Here is a 17,554-nt window from a genome sequence, read left to right as displayed (position 1 = left end):
GTTTGTCAATCTGTTCATATGAAAGACTTTAAAGGTTAAGTGATTTGAAACACAAAGCATCTTTTCAATGGATTTTCAATCTCTATTCAAAATCGTCTGTTTTATTGTCACATCGCTTTTTTTTTTTCTCCCTTCATTTTGAGGACACGCAAACTCCACACACTAACTCATTATTTGAACAGGGTACAGAAGAAATATTTTAATTAGTTCTGTATGGATGATGTTTGCATGCAATCTGGACTAAAAAAGAGCCAATATGAGGAGCGACCGTTCACTCTGAACTGTTTTGGTGGCGTAGTGGAAAGCACTCCTGCCTCACAGTGAGAGGATCCCCAGTTTGAGGGCTTTCTGTGTGGAGTTTGCGTGTTCCCCATATCGCTTTCCTCCAGAAGAATGTGTTTGAGGTCATTTGGTGAGGATAAATGAATTGTAGGTAATGAATGTGAGTGTGTGTTTGTCTTGTGATGGACTGGTGATGTATTTTGATGGAGTAGAAAACTCTGCAGCTACTGAAGAAAGAGTCTGAAATTATTTGGTACTATGACTGCGGTTTTCTACATTGGCACGTGGAATTTAAATAAAACGAAATAACAAGCGCAGCGGTTTATATACCCAGTTAGAGCTATTACTCCTACCCCAACCTGTCTTTCTGTTCTATCATTTTCTCTCTTTCTGTCCTCTATCCCCAACTGGAACCGCACAAGCTCTCCACCTCTCAGTCTGCAGGTTTCCTCCTGTTAAAAGGGAGTTTTTCCTTTCCACAGTCTCCTCTGCTTACTCATGTGGACTCCCTGTAAAAGTGCCTTGAAGTGACAGGTATATTTCTGGCGTATTAGAAATAAAACTTCATTGAATTGAATAGTGAGCAGAGGTTGGCTCCGGTGGGGGAAAACAATAAAGTAGTGCAGAACGATGGGTGGGTTTGTGTTTCACATTGTAGATTACATTGTGTTGCAATTGCATGATGTTCTCCATCCACTTCCATCGGGGCTGCAACATGTCTCTCCAGAGATCCAACCCTGGAACAGTGGCCATGAGTGTGTCGGGGCGTTTGAGTGCTGATTTTATTGTGGCAGCTCCAGTAGGAAGTGGCGGGCTGCTGACTCGGTGCTTGAGTGACAGTGGTACATACAGAGCTGGATGAGGGACACAGAGAAGGTGGAGTGGAGCGTATACAAGCAGCGCACAAACACACACACACACACACACACACACACACACACACACACACACACACACACACACACACACACACACACAGTGGCTGGGCTCTGGATCCTCCCGGCCTGGCGGCTCTCTGTAGCGGCTGTGCGCCCCTGTGCGAGGTGTGATCTGAGGTCTGGAGGGAGAGAGAGAGGAGAGAGGAGAGCTGAAGCGACTGGAATGACACAGGAATAGAAGAGAGAGGGGTGGGAAAGGAGCGACATCGCCAGTCGAGCCCGGCCAGACGACCCGTTAGCCCAGGACAGGAGGAGGAATCAGACGAGAGGAGAGCGCTTTTCTCCAGGGTGAGTTCCTCATCCTAAACATCCAATGGACGGGGCGTGTTTGCGCCTGAGCAGACGGGTTAACCTATGCAAATGTCAGCGGAGTTGGTTGTTAGAAATTCCCACCATGAGACACTTGCTTTGTTTTTGCAACAAGACCACAGACTCCGGGCAACTTATCCTTATAGGAGGAGACGCAGCGCTCTCGCTTGTGCGCTGAACATAATGAATCCAAAAAAAACCCCACAAATTACTCGCCTTTACAATTGTTCCTGCAGGACATGGTCAAATATAAGAGCGAGAGTGAGTTTTCATGCTGTCTGAGCGTCTGGCAGCGTGTTCGCACCTGATCCCAGCAGCTGATATCTCCGCTGCGCGCGCCGCGAAGCCATCACGAGTATTAGCTTAGTCATTACCGAACACCATGCAGCGGGCAACGCTCAGTCCCTGTCCCGGGCTCGGAGGGCTGCTTCACCGCGGGGAGGCCTCGGTGCCCGTAAACGCTTCCGTTTCGCCCGGTAAAGCCGGAGCCTGGTCCTCGGGAGGGCCTCGGCCGGAGCGTCGGTCGTGCGCACGGATGCGGCGACGCTGACCCGTTATTGAAGTCACCGTCGACGGGCTCGGAGCGCACAAGGCCCCAGACAGCTCACCGTCCGTTCAGCGCTTTCAAACCAGCTGTTGTCCCCTCCGACAGCTGGGCGACATGGTTCCGCCCCTGCGTGAGTTTTGATTTATGCCTCAGCGGCGCGTCGGAGCGGCCCCGGTTCAACATCTCACCCTCAACATCCCTCAGAAGCGAACAGCCAAGCTCCCGGCACACTCTTGAGTTGTCTTTAAGAGGGTTTTTGTTTTTTTGTTTTTAAATGTAGTGGTCAACTTTCAGTCCCTGCGCTCGTGGCAAACACTTTACAGTATAAAGTTTGCCGACGCCCGCTTCACTTTCCCACTGCGTCATGGAATAATGACATGATTATAGCAAAATTATTTGTTATGCCATTTATTTGTAGCCTTCACTTATAACATACAAAAAGTTTCAAACGAAATGTTGTAGTCTAGACCTAATAAAACTCAAATTTTCCATTGAGCTATTTAAAAAGCAACTTGTTTGTTTGCAGCTTTATTTAGCTGTTTGTCCTGCTCCGACAGCAGTAAATCAGCCCCGTTACCTCAGCAAAGACAAGTTTCAATCGGTACCTGCCCCTCTCACATTACCATCCTGCTGAGATAGGACATTCATCCATCCTCTATACCATTTTATTTATATTTATCGGGGCCCTGGAGCTGGTCCAAGCTGACTATGTGCAAAGGCAGGATGCACCCTGGACAGGTCAGCAGTTCGTCACAGGGCGAAGAGACAAACCTTCACAATGAGAAACTCACTCAAGTTCGTGATTTGTGGGAGAAAGCAGCAGAAATCAGAAGTTGTTGGAAATGTTCACTCCGCATTGTAGTCAATCTGTGTTGGGTGATTTAATAGTAAAACGGGTTAAAGTGGTTTTGGTCAAGTGTTGATGAAGTCTTCATGCAGTGTGAACTTGTATCCTGCGTCTTGGCCCCCGCAGCAGGCATGGCAGATGCAGAGCTGGACTTCCAGACCGGTGATGCCGGGGCATCAGCCACCTACCCCATGCAGTGCTCTGCCCTGCGCAAAAATGGTTTTGTTGTGCTGAAAGGCCGGCCCTGCAAGATTGTTGAGATGTCCACCTCCAAGACGGGGAAGCACGGCCACGCTAAGGTCAGTAGATCCCTGACACACTGGAAGAATGATGCCGAGGTCCATTTCCTCCTGATTACAATAAAATACATTATTTTATTTTCCCAGTACAAACAAAACACTTAAATCTGGAAAAGTAAAACTTTAAAGCTGTTACTGCAGCTCCATGAGAACCATTGAATTATCTTTACAATCCATTCTTCTCTGGAGGAGACACAAGGTTACAGTCATTAATATTAATGCACATTAATGGAGGCACTCACTCTGTTCAAAAACATTAATGTGTCCCTACTGGCCTTCAGTGTTCGTCTGTAAAAACACACTAAGTACCTGAAAAAGCAAATACCCCATAAATTATGCCCAGATGTTCTCCACAAATTGTGAGATAATCATTTTTTTTCAGAGGACAGTAGGAAACTGTACCTGCTTTATGAATGTTTCCGTTCTTCCTTTAACCCTTTACATGTGTTCGACGCTCATGCAGGTCCACTTGGTTGGTATCGACATCTTTTCTGGAAAGAAGTATGAGGATATTTGCCCTTCCACTCACAACATGGATGTCCCCAACATCAAGAGGATGGATTACCAGGTGAGGCAGCGAAGTCATCAGGATAAGGAGTTTCTGGATAATTCCTAGAGTCGTTTTTTGAAGACCTTTACAGAAATGCACACTAGATATATCCAGAAGACTCCCACCATTTCCGGACAATGCATCTGTAACTACATGCTCCTTGCCCTTCATGTGGTTTTGCTTTTATGGCCACCATTTCCTCTCGGGGGTTGTGATTTTAACAGATTCACGTGACAAAGCTGGTGACCTTCCTGTCCCGGAGTAGAAATGCTCAGACAGCTGCTTCACAACATTATATAGCTCTTTGCTTCATTCAACAATGAAGCTTTACAATATCTAAGAATGAAATAAGGAACAGAAGCACTCTGTGATTAACAGGTGGTGTTTTGTTTTTTCTTTCCCACGTTGTCCGTCGCTGCAGCTGATTGGGATCCAGGAAGGATACCTGTCTCTGCTTCAGGACAGCGGAGAGGTGAGAGAAGACCTGAAGATTCCCGAGGGCGACCTCGGAAAAGAGATAGAGGGCAAGCACGACGCCGGAGAGGAGATCCTGGTCAGTATGCACCTATTTGTGGCGTCACGTTAAGCCGTGGCCAAGTTGTTTTCTTCACCTCCCCTCGGCTCTTTCAGATCACCGTGCTGAACGCCATGGATGAAGAAGCCGCAATCGGCATCAAAGCCCTGGGAAAATAAGCCTCTGCAGGTAAATACAGAGCTCCAGCTGTGTGGCCACCCCCCCCCCCCACCCCGCCTCCCTTCCACAACCACCGCCTGACCCCAGCCTACCTGAAGACGAGTGTGCGTGTACGCGCCTCGCGTAGAGTTCTGTATGTGCGTTCGTGAACGCCACAAGCCGCCGGCGTGTGCCATGCTGCGAGTGTGTGACCTCCTGTACGCGCAGCGAAGTTGTTCCATTGACAACAAGGGAGAGGCAACTCCTGTTGCCGCCATCCAAGAATGAGATTTGAATAAAAATAATGATAATTTTATCAACAATTATGCATACTGGAAATATCGTCTACGTTTGGTGCATAGTTTTTTGATACACATTTCTTCAATGAGCTCAAATTCAGATTTAAAATCGAAAGAAATAATCTTAGATTCAGATTATATGAAGTGGTTATTTTGGAATTGCCTGCCCCTTATTATACTTTTTTGTTAAGACTATGATGAGCATGTGTAGCACAATGGGATAAAAAAAAAAAAAAAAAAAAAGGCTTACCGTTCATATTGTATTTTTCAGCAATGTTGTATTGTTCCGTTAAACTGCCTTATCCAGCTCGTTGCTCCCTGTAGGTTGAAGAAACATCTCGTAGCATTGTTGTAACCGTTCCCATGCACTTTTCTTTCTTGCACACGTGGGCTGTGGAATAACCGCTCATTGAATTCATGTTCGAATCCGTTGACTGTGCCACGTTTCCTCTGTCGAGGCTGTTAAACGTTCTGTCTCATTAAATCTTTCTCTCCTGTTCATTTATTTATTTACCTCAAAGGGGACCTGTTGCTCTCAGTGTAGTTTCACACTTTGCGATGCAGTATTTATGTTTTTAACCACAGAATGCATAGTGGTTAGAGCTTCGGGTTTTGGGATGATCACCTTTCGTGTGATTTCTTTCTAAGTAGTCTGTAATTTGTCCAGGATGTATCCTATTTTACAGTATTCTGGGATTGGGATTACTGCTGTCGAAGGTGGATGAATGGATGTTAAACTTGCAACTTTTCATCTGAAACTAAATGTTTTTGATTATATGAGAAACCTCGATCTTGAACATCCACGTTTCTCTGATTGTAATTTGACACCAGCTTCAAACGACCATATAAGGCAGTACGAGACACCAGCTTGTCTGAATGGACGGCAGACACGTTGCCTCCATTAAAAAAAAAAGTGTTTAAAAGGTCCGATGTCTGAGGATGACGGGTCTCCTTTGAGCATCTTCCTTCTGACTTTTCCTTCCTCTTTCGTCTGATAATTGGAAACAGTAAAGAAATACATGCACTGATAATGCAGCCGCACCTGAATGGAGGTACGCCGTTGTGGGGAGTGTAACAGAGGATTGGGGTCTGCAGAATATTTCGTAGCTATCCGGATGATGAGGAAATGTCACAACTGCTTCTTTTGATATGTTCCCGGTTTATTAAGGGCTTCAACCTGAGACCTTTGTTCCGCCGAGGCTTGTTCAGCGTGCGCCGCACGAGACTGAATACACGTATTTCTGTGTGGCGCCGCTCCCTTCAGCCCTGAACAAGCCCTTCTTTCTGCTGTTTATCACCTGAACCCTGTCTATTAAAGGAAGATTACCAACATGAGACATCCAAGCTGTTTGTTTGTTTGAAAGCTTAGAAAATATCTGAAACATGACCGATGGACTCAACACACAAATTGTCTTGGTAGCTTTTGTAAGATGCCTCAGGCCGGGCCGCCACGCGGAGCTGTTTTGGAGAAATGACCTTTGTTGCGTGATCAAGGAGGCGGAGGAGCTGTGGCCGCTTGGCCGTCAGGTAGAACGTCTCCATCCCCAAAAACAAATAAAGACGACACAAACTGTTTGACGTGGTTAAACTGTTTATTTAACAACACTTAAGCAAAAGCTCAACTAGCTGGGACATTAAAAGTGGTGGTGTTGGCGTCAAAGTGTGGTGATTAACTCTCAACGGGCCGAATGTGACCGAGCATGAACATATTCACTTCATCATCGACCACCAAATAAAGTTTTTTCCTCTCATCGGGTTCCTGCTGGTTTTCAGTGAGTTCTATCATCACCGACGTCAGCGTGGCTTCACACCAATTATTAACAATTCTGTGCACAAAAGCGCCACAATATTGGCTTCAGTGTCATCAAAATACTGAGCTCGTTTACCAATAAACAAGAAAATGATGTTTAAATCAAAGCTGGATGTTCACAGGAGCGCAGAGGTTTGAAGGCTGTTTATTGACTTGTTCAAAAAAAAAAAAAAACTACCTCAAAGGAAGAAATTATACAAGAATTTTTTATTTTTTTTTAAATCCAGACTCTTCAGTGAAGCTGCGTCATCTCGGTGGCGGCGGTTCAGTTACTTTCCGTGGTGGTAGAACCTCTGGCCGCTCTGACTGTGGGGGAGGAAACTATGGCGAGGAGCGCCCTGGGGGGAGCTCTGGAACGCAGCCTGGCCACGGAAAGATGGAACATCTCAGTGTTATCTATATATGTATCTATATAGATATTGACCTCTATCCCAGCAAACACAACGTACATTATAACAGCATGTGTTAGGAATAAGTTCTCTAAACTTCTAAGCAAAGATGAAACAAACACAAAGGGGAAGGTGTGTGCAACATTTGAGAGGGAAACTGAAATTATAGCCAAACACCAGCGATAAATAATTCCCTCAGGTTTTGCACTGGAACCTTTAAAAAAAAAAAACAACAACTCTGCTGTGTGACATTACAGAAATTGTTTCTGATTGACGCGTGGTTTAATCAAGTACAGAAAAAAAACCTCTTGTTCCATTCATGTGTTGTATTTGAGCTTTCAGATGAAGACCGACCTTTGCAGTGGGAATCTGCACCGCCATCGCCGGTGTCGGCAGCAGGCCCGGTGCAGAAGGATGCATGGTGGGGGGGTGCATCGGCCTCAAAGAACCCTGACAAAGCATCAAGAGAACACAATCAATCAATCAATCACCTCAATATACTCTCCAGATGAACCGGAGGCTTATTTTATCTTACTGCATCAGTGAAGCCGGACTGTTGGTTGGCGTGCTCCAGCTGCTTCTGCAGAGGTATTCCTGCCCCGATGTATCCTGCAACACAAATCAGAAACTCTGAAAAAGTCTGTAACAATGTGAGGTGTGAAAAGATGAGGACTGCAGCAGTTCAACGTACCTGGCTGGGAGGTGAAGTGACTGTGGACAGGGTAACCAGCCGGCTGGTGAGGAAGGTACGGCATGGCCTGAAACGCAGACGCACCTGCAAGGGCAGAGGAGGCTCATAAGCTCCACATTTATAGGCTCTTCCACCTTGCCATCATGTAAACTAATTACTATTTGATTTATTAAAGCAAAGCACCTAAATACACCAATGTTATTACAGTACAATCTAACGTACTTCTGATCTGGGAGCTGCTTGCGAAACTGACTGGTACAGAAGGTCCAGGGGCGTAAGTGGAAGGGTGCTGGGCCTGAGCCACCCCGTAGGGCTCGTGGACCCCCTGTCCCCCGCTGAACTGCCCGTGCTCTGCTGAGCCGGAGCTGAAGCCGGGCGTCTGGTAGTGCCGTGCCTGGAAGAGGAGGAGGAGGAGGTGGAAGCATCAAACGCAACAAAACGCTACGTTCTCAAATCTGTGAAACACTCGCTTCACTTACAGGAATCACAGCAGCTGGAAACAGTTGTTTGCTTCGCTCTCCCAGCAGCGCACCGGGCCGACTGTGGCTGACTGAACTTCCTGGAAAGAAAACAACAGAGAGATTTATCCGACTTATGTGAAAAGAAAACCCTCGCACGGTGCCTGGGAAGTATCTCACCTTGAATACTGAGCAGGTGCTGTCCTGCGTGCATGGGCAGACTGGGCTGGTAGCTGGCAGACGTCAGTGTTGTGATGTCACTGTGAAGACGGGAAGTAGAGAAATTCAAAATACTTCAATCACAAGTATTGCCGAGTGTATTACCAAGAAAAAAGCTCTACCTTTGCTCCTTTCGGCGCCTCTTCTCCTCCTCGTGGAGAACTTTCTTCAGCTGTAAAAAGAGCTGATGTTTCTCTTCTTGGAGTCCCTGAAGTTTTTCACCCATCTTCATCACCTACATTCGGGTAGAACAACAGGCCATTTTAAAAGTTTGAATGTAGTTTTATATTGGATGTCACAATTGAACATAAAACGAAAACAAGTGGACTTTTATTCTTTTTTTTTTACCTGTTCTTTGGTTTCTTCCAAGGACATCCTCTCTTCTATTTCTTTTGTCCTTTTCCTCTCCTCCTCTTCTTTCATCTTCTGCTCCATCATTTTGTCCACCTCTTCCTCCTCTGCAGAAGAAAACACAAGGTGTAAGGCGATAAATACAAATCTATAAACCTAGAATTCTCACAGAATGAACTGATAGATAGATAGATAGATAGATGATATCTAAAAAGACAAGCTCACCTTGTCTCTTGCGCTCCCTCTCTCTCATGATGTGTTTGTGGAGGGCTCGTGCCATCGCGTTAGACAGCTTAGGTCTCTCCAGCAGGGCGGGCATGGTGACAGGCAGCGGAGGGGCCAGCTGCAGGGGAAACACCTTAGTTATGGAAACTACAAACACATTTACAAATATATTAAACAATATTAAAATATGTTTATTCGTTTATGAAGTGGGTAAAATAACGTAAGGTTCAAAGGCCCTCCCTGCTAACTCGCTGCTGTCGGCTAACTGCTACTTAGCATGTTTAGCTCGAGCCATGTTAAACCAGCTGAGTGTTTCGCAACCAAACATACAGAAATACATGAATGTTTTCGACTAACCAGCTGCGAACTTTAAGTGTGTAAATCGGAGGGGAAAACCATTAATATAAATACCGGTGAGAAAACGAGAGCAAGCCGTTAGCTTCCTGCTAAATACTGCGTCTTAGCATGTCTACCGTAACTTTAGCAATGCTTGCTAATACAACAATGCAAACAGCTTACTTTTATTGCTTTGTGAGTCGTTTCAAAAGAACCCAATCGTCTCGTGTGCAGACAAACTGAGGAAATGAGCAGTTGAACGAGATAAAACCAAAATATAAACAGACCATAGGTACGTCCGAATAGGCTTCTTCTCCTTCTTCTTCTTCTTGGTTTTACGGCAGCTTGCATCAATGGGTGTTGCATTACCGCCATCTGCTGGTTCTATTACTGTATGTCATTGCCACGGCTCTATAGTTCCCCCCAATAAATAAACCCGTTGCCTTTAAGAACCTGTTTAGACATTTTATGCCCCTTCCTTTTTCTCCCTACAAAAGTATCTATTTCGCTCCTCCTCCTTCCATTCTTTCTTTCCTCAATACCTCCATCATAGTCCTTCTTTCACCCACTTTCTGCAGTTCACCAACACATGCTCCACTGTTACTGGCTCCTAACACAGACTACAATGGTTGATGTTTCCACATTATGTATTTAGTGCTGTTCAAGTAAGTATGCCCTATTATTAGCCTTGTGTCTCTTCTTCCCTTCTGCCTCCTCCACTCCTCCACTCCTCATACCTCCCACTTTTCCCAATATTGTACAGAAGATGTCTTCCTCTTTCCTCCTTGCCCCATTGTTGTTGCTATATTTTATGTTCTTCCCTCCATACTATATATGTTCCTTCTGTTCTCGCCAACATGATGTTATTGTCTATTTTTTCTTTAGTCAAGGCTTTCTTGGCCTGCCTGTCAGCCTCCTCATTCTCTATAATACCCACATGTGCTGGAACCCACATAAACCCAATTCCAATCTCCTGCTATTGAGCCATTACTTTATACAATAGGTCTGGTCTGCTGTGTGAAGCCCCTGACCCGAGGCTCTTCAATACTTCAATCGCTGCACAACCGAGGCCGTGCTCACCTTTCTCCTTCTCACCTGCGCCAATATCATCAAGACGGCATACATTTCCACTGTAAACACGCTCAGGTGAGGTGACGTTCTCCTGTTCATCTCTCCTCCATGCCCGGGCACCACCACTGCAGCTCCAGTACCGCTTCCTGTCACCGGCTCCTCTGATCCGGCTCCTATACTTCTCCTTCATATACTCACAGACTTCACTCATCAGTTGTAGCCCTCCTCTACTTTCCTCTCTTGTCAGCATGCTTATATCTATCAGCCTTTCCTCCGTCCTCCACAGAGGAACTACTGGCCATATCACTGGTGGGCGGAACTTTGTTTCCTTCACTCCAATCTCTGTCACCGTTTCTCCTCCTATTCATCCAAAACTGCAGTTTTTTATTTAGGTTTCTCTCTCTCTCTCCCAGCGGTTCATCATTATTTTCTTAGTGGGATGTTCCTCCCCGTGCCCTTCTAGGTAAATCCAGTAATTGAACCACGGATCAAGTTGCATTTCCCCAGCCTCAACTTGGAGGGCGCACACTGGAGACGTAGGACCAGCTCCCAAACACACCCTCAAGGCCTGAACCACATCCAGCCTGTTCAACACGGACTCAGCAGCCGACCCGTATGCCACACTCCCATAAGTCAATCTTGACCTGAGTAGTTCTGTGTAGATTTGCTTCATTGATGCGGTGTTAGGCCCCCATTTCACCCCTGCGAGACTATTCAATACTACCCCCATACATTTTAACCTCCTTCCCTTCTGGGCTTCTCCCATTATTAAAAAAACCCATGAATTTTGTCTTTTCCACTGAGAATGTAAATCCCCATTTCAGCCTCGACTCTTCACATCATCTGAACTCCATCCTGCAGTTTGTGGATCAGGTGTCCCACATTCCTCCCTCTCTTCCACAAAGCCCCATCATCAGCGATCTTTCTCTCGGTCTCTCGGCACTTTCACCAAAATGTCATTAATCATGATTGAAAAGAGCGTGGGACTGATCACCCGGGCCTAAAATCGGTCCGATTATCCTGTAGCGTGTGCCGGCCTTTACGTGACTCTAAACTGAGCAATTTTGAACTCTTCCCAATTTCATTTTCTAGAACTTCAATCCTAATTTTTTTTCTCGAATAAAGAAGCTCATTTAATTTTAAAGTTCAAAGTTTAAGGTATGACCTGTTACTGTTTAGTGTTTATTAATAAAACAGCTCATTAGATAATGGCAAGTGTTTTTGGAGTATTCATTCATGAAATCAAAAAAGAAAAAATTGATGACATTTAAATTCCTCCAAAACAATTGCATTTCAATTCCTTCACACACTGTTGTGTACTGGTCTGTATTTCAGAGAAGCCTTTAATACCTTCCTGACAACATTCTGGAGTTCAGAATGAGGATCAGTTTAATATCAAGAGCATTTTAAAATTCAGGGAAAATAGAATAGTTGTTATTGCCCCTGACGTGCTGAATAGAAGGTGCAGATGAACGGGTGGTAAACCAACCGCTTGTGCTAGAAGCCATTCTAAGTTTAGTTGTTTTGGGAAAGACATTATCAAAGTAATTCCTCATACTTCTCAATACTTGCGGGGAAATTTGCCAAACTTACCTCTAAACCATGTTTATGAAGAATCCTTCATTTGATCATCCTCCGAGAGCAACAAAGTGGGAATCAACAAACAGCGGGCTTTCTTTAGAAGTGATCTAAACCCATGATGACTGAGCCCTGGTGCTATATTTACATTGCTTATACAAACCCTTTCTCAGTGATCCATTATTTAACGGTACCTGATCTGTCCGGTATGTATTGTCCACAGTCAGCTGGGAGTGGCCTCCAAAAAAGTCAATAAAGCAGTTTAAAGGGTATGAGGAGGCCTGTGTTATTGCTGATGTCAGTAGATGTCCCACCAATTTATTAATCAATTTCCAATGTTTAAGAAAGCGGGCCAAAGGTCAAATCAATAAATAAAAATAGAATGACTCAGCAAAGCCCACATCATCTGAGCAACTCCTGCCTCTGAGCATCACCAGCTGCACAAAGCCGACCACAACAAACACGCAAGTCCGGGTAGAACCCCGTGACCACATCACAGGCTCGTTGTCTGAGCTGGCGGGGATGAAGATACCGAGATTGTTATTGTGCGTGAGCAGAATCAGAAATGAACAGACTGACGGTTGAGGTTGAGCAGCTGGAGATAACGCTCGAAACGGCCTGGACCGAATGTGACGAGGACAGATAGCGGAGAGACAAAATGGACAAAAGATGTTGGGAGACGGAGAGGAGAGAGGCGGGAGTAAAGAGTGAGATGGAAGCAGGTCACAAAGGACCGGTTCTCAAGGAAAAGGACGTCTTTTTGTTTTTGTGACGTCTGAAATATAAATGTCTAAAAAAAAAAAAAAAAAAAAACCAGAACGGGACACAGATAGCTTTTCATCACATTTTATCATGTATGGTCATGAGAGGAGAGAAAGAGCCAGTAATGCAGCTGTATACAGAGTTCAAATCCTTCTTTTTTTCTTAAAAAAAAAGGGAGACAAACTTTAAAAAAAAAAAAAGAAAAGAAAGAAAATTACACTCGGCTTTACAATACCTTTAGAAAGTAAGCAATCTAAAATTAACAATAACAACAACAATAATCATTATAGCAGTCAACATAATGAGTCTTACCACTGGAAGCAGAGAGGATGATTGTTGAGTCTGAATTTTATTACGCTCCTTTGAGATGCAGGGCAAGAGATCATCATTTAGCAACTTTCTACGTCAGCGGACCAAAAAAACAAACAAACAAACAAACAAGCCACTTTCATTTTTGTTCTAGGAAAAGAACTGCTGCAAAACAGTTATCCTTCACTCCGCCAGAGACTAACTCACCCGCTTCAACCTCTGAAAGCCGTTCAAAACCAAACCCACACTTTTCCCTGCAAATAAAAGCGGAAAACCAACAATCCTGTCAACAAGTGACCTCCAGCCTTTCCTCCCTTGTCCCTGGATTATACTGACATCCTATTCTAACATTTTTTATTCTGCCTGATCAGAAAAGTACGATCAATTAGGAGACTAGAAATCCGACTGGCCACGAGACCGTTTTACCCAAACTTGCTATTGAAAAGAAGAAGAAGAAGAAGAAAAAAAGGAGGCAAATACAATTCAGACTTTAGAATATTAAAGACGAAAATGAACAGGAGAAGTGACGTAGAGTTGGTGAAAGTGCTTTTGACATATTTACTGTGGGAACTCTAGGCTGCGGAGCTGGATTTATTATTTAAATGAATCAACGGCGGAGGTCTCGGAAAGATGTGTAGTGGTTGGGGGGAGGGGGTGGGGGGGGATCAGATTTCCCTTTGGCTGCTCCCATACACACTCTCATCACTGTAGGCAATGTAGAGGAAAAAGTCCTCTTCGTGATGCTCCTGGAAGATAGGAAAGAAGAAGTTAATAACAAAAAAAAAAAGAGAGAGAGACGATACGACATGTGAGAGCAGAGAGAAGCGAGTAAAGCCTCTTGCCTGGTACAGCGCTCCCATGGTGGCGGAGGTGGGTGGAATGACGTTGTTTACAAAGAAGAAGAGAGCGTCCTCAGCTCGCAAGTGGATTCTTTTTCGGATGAGAAAGTAAAACTGGCCCACTGTTAAAAAGAAAACACACATTATATGACACATTTCACACTCCAGACGTCAGATTAACCTGAATCGACATTGTTTTACAGAGTGCGGCGTTCACCTGTCAGGTCGGAGGGGACAAGGTATTTCTTTTTGTCCAAGTCTCCTATTCTGGCCTTGGGGGCTTTCTCCACGATTACCTGCAGGAGGGAAAGAGCCGGTGAGCAATCTGTGACCACAACCAACCTGGATTGTGGACAAAGGAGCACATCGAGTGTGAAGCAGTTCCATTTCGCCTTTCTCTGAAAAAGGATCTGAAAATGTAACAAACCGTCAGTCAAGCGCGGTCTGGATTGTTTTAACATCAACGCACGTCACTTCATGTTCGCGGCACCTGGAGCGGCAGAAATAACCACCTCAAGTTTCATCGTTTTCATCGAGGTGGGGCTGAAGAGGGTTTATTCCCACAGTCCAGACTGGTGTTTTTACATTATTGCACAAAGATTCCTGTTTAGTTTCTTATTCTGCATCCACATGAAAATTCAGCCTCCATTTTAGATTATTTTAAAACATTAAATTCAACTTTGAGAACTTGCGATGGATAATTTACACTAATCCCAGACTGTTAATACAGTACAGAGGTAACAAAGTTATTCTGAATGTCTTCACAATACTCAACATGTGTACTGGGTAACTTAAAACAAAAGGATGGAAAAAGAACGCTCCAGAAATTCTTCCATCTTTTCTGAAGACAGAAGTCAGAAGACTATTCTTATAATTAATTTAACAGGAGTACTGAGAGAAACTTAACATTACCAATTTAATGTCACAACTTCCTGAATCTATTTCTAATGCGAGGCCTGCTAATATTTCATATATGGTTATAGTAGGTTTCTAGCAATTATCTTAGAAATACACGGTTCGCATATCTTTCAGGTATTTGTATTCTTTCTGCATAGGTATTTACACGAGAGTCACAGGAGATCCTCCCTGAGGCCATGAGACTAGAACTTCTCTTGTAAATACTATTTATATACTCATTTTATTCTTCTATGTTTAGAACAGTCACTGCTTAGCCCTGTATATATTAGTATTTAGGAATTATGTGGATCAACGCTACACAGAAATTCCCTCTGAGATTAATAAGGTTTTTCTATTCTGTTCTATTAAAGTTAGCTGTAATGGCCCTAAAGACAAATAGTGTATCAAGAATTAATCTAGAAATAATCAATAATAGAGTGTATATATACACTGAGAAAACATCGACCAACGCTCAAATGAGTCTCAATAAATAATATATAAATTCGTTTTTTGTGATACTTGATTGTACTTGGTTTAATTTAAAATGACAGCAGATGAGTGACAGCGATCAGTCAAGAAAACAACATTATTAATAATAAATTTATGTTGCCACACATCACGTTGGCAGTGGCTTAGACCTGACGGCAGTAGATTATTGTTTTACTGCCAGATTTGAGCCAAACGGCCTGAATAAGTCCGTTTGTGCGGCGTGAATCCAGAGACAGAGAGACCGGACGACTCGACCAGCAGCGACGTAAACAAGTTCCTATTTTAAGGTGTTGTTAGCTTTCAAACATACAGCCAGCAGCCTGAGCGACACTGACACACCTTACAGGATGTATAGAAAACCACCGAGTCATCTACTGCTGTGTGGTGGGATTATTTATTAGTTTGTTACCCGTTTTCCTAGAAAAAAAAAAAAATTTAAAATTAAGAAAAGAAAAAAAAAAAGCAAACGCGGAAGACGAGGCTAACCTGGCCTGCTCACTGCGGCCGGATTCTCCGTTCACCTCTAAATGTGTTGTTTACCAACGTGGCACCAAACAACAAGGACGGACGTGTCGAGCTACAGCTTATGTGGATATTTTTCACAAAGATATTTGAGTGTCCATGACAAAATATCGAGGAATTGCGAAAGCGGCGAGTCCGCTCACAACACAGGCCGAACTCGCGTTAGCTACTTACTGGTACCCGATCCGGATACTTCTTCCTTATTTTCTCGCCCTCGGACCGTCTCTTCTCGAACGGGTGCTCTTCTTTGTACTGGAACTTCATGGTGAGAGGAGATGACAGACAACAATAGCCGGTCACTCTCGAGAGGGGTTTTACGGTGAGCTTTTTCTTGTTTGGTTTTCTTTAGTCAACGAGCGACTCGAAGTGCTGACACACAAACACAAGCGCTGCTGCTGCTAACTAGCTTTAGCTCCCACAGCTGTTTTCCTAGTGCGACTGCGGCGGACGGATACAATAACAACATGACGTAGAGGGGTGGTTCACTTGTAGGGTGGACTTTACTCTCCAGATGACCACAGGGGCATTTGGTTATGGAATATGTGTCGAAATAGATTATTTACTTCAATTGGAACCCCGCTTTTGGTGGCATATTTCGACACGTGACGCAATGCTGACAAGGATCTACTTTATTTTTATCGCTTGCTGCGCATGTAGACGGTGGCAGTGAGGAGGCATCTGTCCTTGTCATATGACCGCGGCCCAGCAGTCAGTCACAGGCGAGAGAAGAGACGCTTCACTGGAAATCCGCTTCAAAATAAACATTTCAGCAGGTTCCTGCAGACTGAAGCGGTTCAGTTTAGCGCGTGCTCACTGATAATCCCGGACATTATAGATTAAGACTAATTTGATTGCCTGATTAGGTTGCTGTTGTTGTTGCCACATCAGAGCAATAATCTGGTCAGATTATCTTGACACGTCAACTCGCTTTAGGGCCTATGACCTTTAAAAATCACAAATCAATTTATTTAAAAAAATTTCAAGCAGCCAGCTCATGTACTGACGTATCCAATAAATCCCCTCTGTTTCCTAGATATGAGTGATTACTAAAGTGTTTTTCTTAGTAAATGTTTTGTTTTCACATCACTTCTGCCTAATTGTATGTATACGCTTAACATCTGTTAAATACAAGAAGATGACTATAAGCTAATGGACAATGCGCAGGTTTTGCTCTTGCATCTCTGTGACTCAGTGCTCATGTGATAACGCTGCTTCACAGTCTCATGATCGTTCATTCAGCGCAGACTGAGAGGAAATTAACATTTCCCCACCTGATGACACTCCCCTCACTGACAATAGAAATGAATGTGAAAAGGAGAATGCTATGTCAAACCAGAACCTCATCCTTTCCCTCAAGGTTGCAGCAGGTTGCAATAACCCGAGGGCAGTGCAGTTAGTGGCAGGGTTTATTATAGTGATACTGTGCTTTTGTTTGGCTGAAGCAGTTGCTAAACTCTTGAGTTCACAGAAAAGAGATTAAATGCCTCATGTTGGCAGTCAGCTGAGTATTGAATCCGAGTTGTTAAACACAGGAAGAAAAATAGGAGTTATGTAAACTTTTAAGCAAGATTTATGTCCCAGGAACAAGCAGACGAGACGACACAGGTGATCAATCTTGACACCGTCTCACTGACCTTTCGTCATTTTGTTGAGCATGAAAAGGAGTCAGAGGTGCGGTCAGCGCAGGACGTGAACCTCTGCTGCAGGCTTATAGATGGAGGGCTGATTTTCCTCTCGTCTTTCTGTGTCAAGTTGGGAGTTTAGTTAATTAGTTTCTTTTTACACACAGCTCTCATCCCTTACAGTACTTATTGTTTTCCTCCTCATGTATTATCTAAAATGTGTAAATTAGTATTTTTTCCTT

At 44.1% G+C, this 17,554-nt stretch overlaps 3 protein-coding genes across 5 annotated transcripts; 1 reads left to right on the top strand and 2 right to left on the bottom strand.

Moving 5' to 3' along the window:
• Positions 1-1,126: 1,126 nt before the first annotated feature.
• Positions 1,127-6,319, top strand: LOC308123553 (eukaryotic translation initiation factor 5A-1). Of its 2 annotated transcripts, none has more exons than XM_080486095.1 (5): positions 1,127-1,508; positions 3,050-3,222; positions 3,686-3,790; positions 4,194-4,325; positions 4,403-6,319. In XM_080486095.1, exons 2-5 carry the CDS (start codon positions 3,055-3,057, stop codon positions 4,463-4,465), a joined length of 468 nt encoding a protein of 155 aa, XP_080342221.1. In that variant the 5' UTR covers positions 1,127-1,508; positions 3,050-3,054; the 3' UTR covers positions 4,466-6,319. The 2 variants fall into 2 exon arrangements, with proteins under 2 accessions (XP_080342221.1, XP_080342220.1); XM_080486094.1 differs by lacking the exon at positions 1,127-1,508 and adding an exon at positions 1,902-2,206 and having other exon boundaries at positions 4,403-6,078.
• gps2 (G protein pathway suppressor 2) lies at positions 6,320-9,565 on the bottom strand. Of its 2 annotated transcripts, none has more exons than XM_080486092.1 (11): positions 9,511-9,565; positions 8,888-9,005; positions 8,660-8,769; positions 8,434-8,546; positions 8,273-8,352; positions 8,114-8,193; positions 7,857-8,028; positions 7,635-7,718; positions 7,479-7,552; positions 7,298-7,393; positions 6,320-6,916 (listed from the first exon to the last, which is right to left on the bottom strand). In XM_080486092.1, the coding sequence occupies exons 1-11, from the start codon at positions 9,511-9,513 to the stop codon at positions 6,824-6,826; spliced, it is 1,023 nt and encodes a 340-aa protein (XP_080342218.1). In that variant the 5' UTR covers positions 9,514-9,565; the 3' UTR covers positions 6,320-6,823. The 2 variants fall into 2 exon arrangements, with proteins under 2 accessions (XP_080342218.1, XP_080342219.1); XM_080486093.1 differs by having other exon boundaries at positions 9,407-9,556.
• Positions 9,566-12,163: 2,598 nt separating this feature from the next.
• Positions 12,164-16,534, bottom strand: gabarapb (GABA(A) receptor-associated protein b). Its single transcript, XM_080486378.1, has 4 exons — positions 15,865-16,534; positions 14,000-14,078; positions 13,786-13,904; positions 12,164-13,689 (listed from the first exon to the last, which is right to left on the bottom strand). Exons 1-4 carry the CDS (start codon positions 15,952-15,954, stop codon positions 13,609-13,611), a joined length of 369 nt encoding a protein of 122 aa, XP_080342504.1. The 5' UTR covers positions 15,955-16,534; the 3' UTR covers positions 12,164-13,608.
• Positions 16,535-17,554: the final 1,020 nt, after the last annotated feature.

Source organism: Lipophrys pholis (assembly GCF_963383615.2).
Source record: "Lipophrys pholis genome assembly, chromosome: 18".
Classification (NCBI taxonomy): Eukaryota; Metazoa; Chordata; class Actinopteri; order Blenniiformes; family Blenniidae; genus Lipophrys; species Lipophrys pholis.
Note: the sequence above shows the minus strand (reverse complement) of the source record. Positions and strands in the feature narration are given on the sequence as shown.

What these genes read in the sequence shown, in the direction of transcription:
- LOC308123553 (XM_080486094.1), top strand. An exon ending in TCAAGAGGATGGATTACCAG is followed by an intron (nt 3,791 to 4,193) that starts GTGAGGCAGCGA and finishes CCGTCGCTGCAG; the next exon opens with CTGATTGGGATCCAGGAAGG. An exon ending in ACGCCGGAGAGGAGATCCTG is followed by an intron (nt 4,326 to 4,402) that starts GTCAGTATGCAC and finishes CGGCTCTTTCAG; the next exon opens with ATCACCGTGCTGAACGCCAT.
- gps2 (XM_080486092.1), bottom strand. An exon ending in TCACTTCACCTCCCAGCCAG is followed by an intron (nt 7,553 to 7,634) that starts GTACGTTGAACT and finishes TTTGTGTTGCAG; the next exon opens with GATACATCGGGGCAGGAATA. An exon ending in AGTCCGGCTTCACTGATGCA is followed by an intron (nt 7,394 to 7,478) that starts GTAAGATAAAAT and finishes ATGCTTTGTCAG; the next exon opens with GGTTCTTTGAGGCCGATGCA.
- gabarapb (XM_080486378.1), bottom strand. Translation starts at nt 15,954, where the DNA reads ATGAAGTTCCAGTACAAAGAAGAGCACCCGTTCGAGAAGAGACGGTCC. An exon ending in AGTATCCGGATCGGGTACCA is followed by an intron (nt 14,079 to 15,864) that starts GTAAGTAGCTAA and finishes TCCCTCCTGCAG; the next exon opens with GTAATCGTGGAGAAAGCCCC. An exon ending in TGTCCCCTCCGACCTGACAG is followed by an intron (nt 13,905 to 13,999) that starts GTGAACGCCGCA and finishes TCTTTTTAACAG; the next exon opens with TGGGCCAGTTTTACTTTCTC.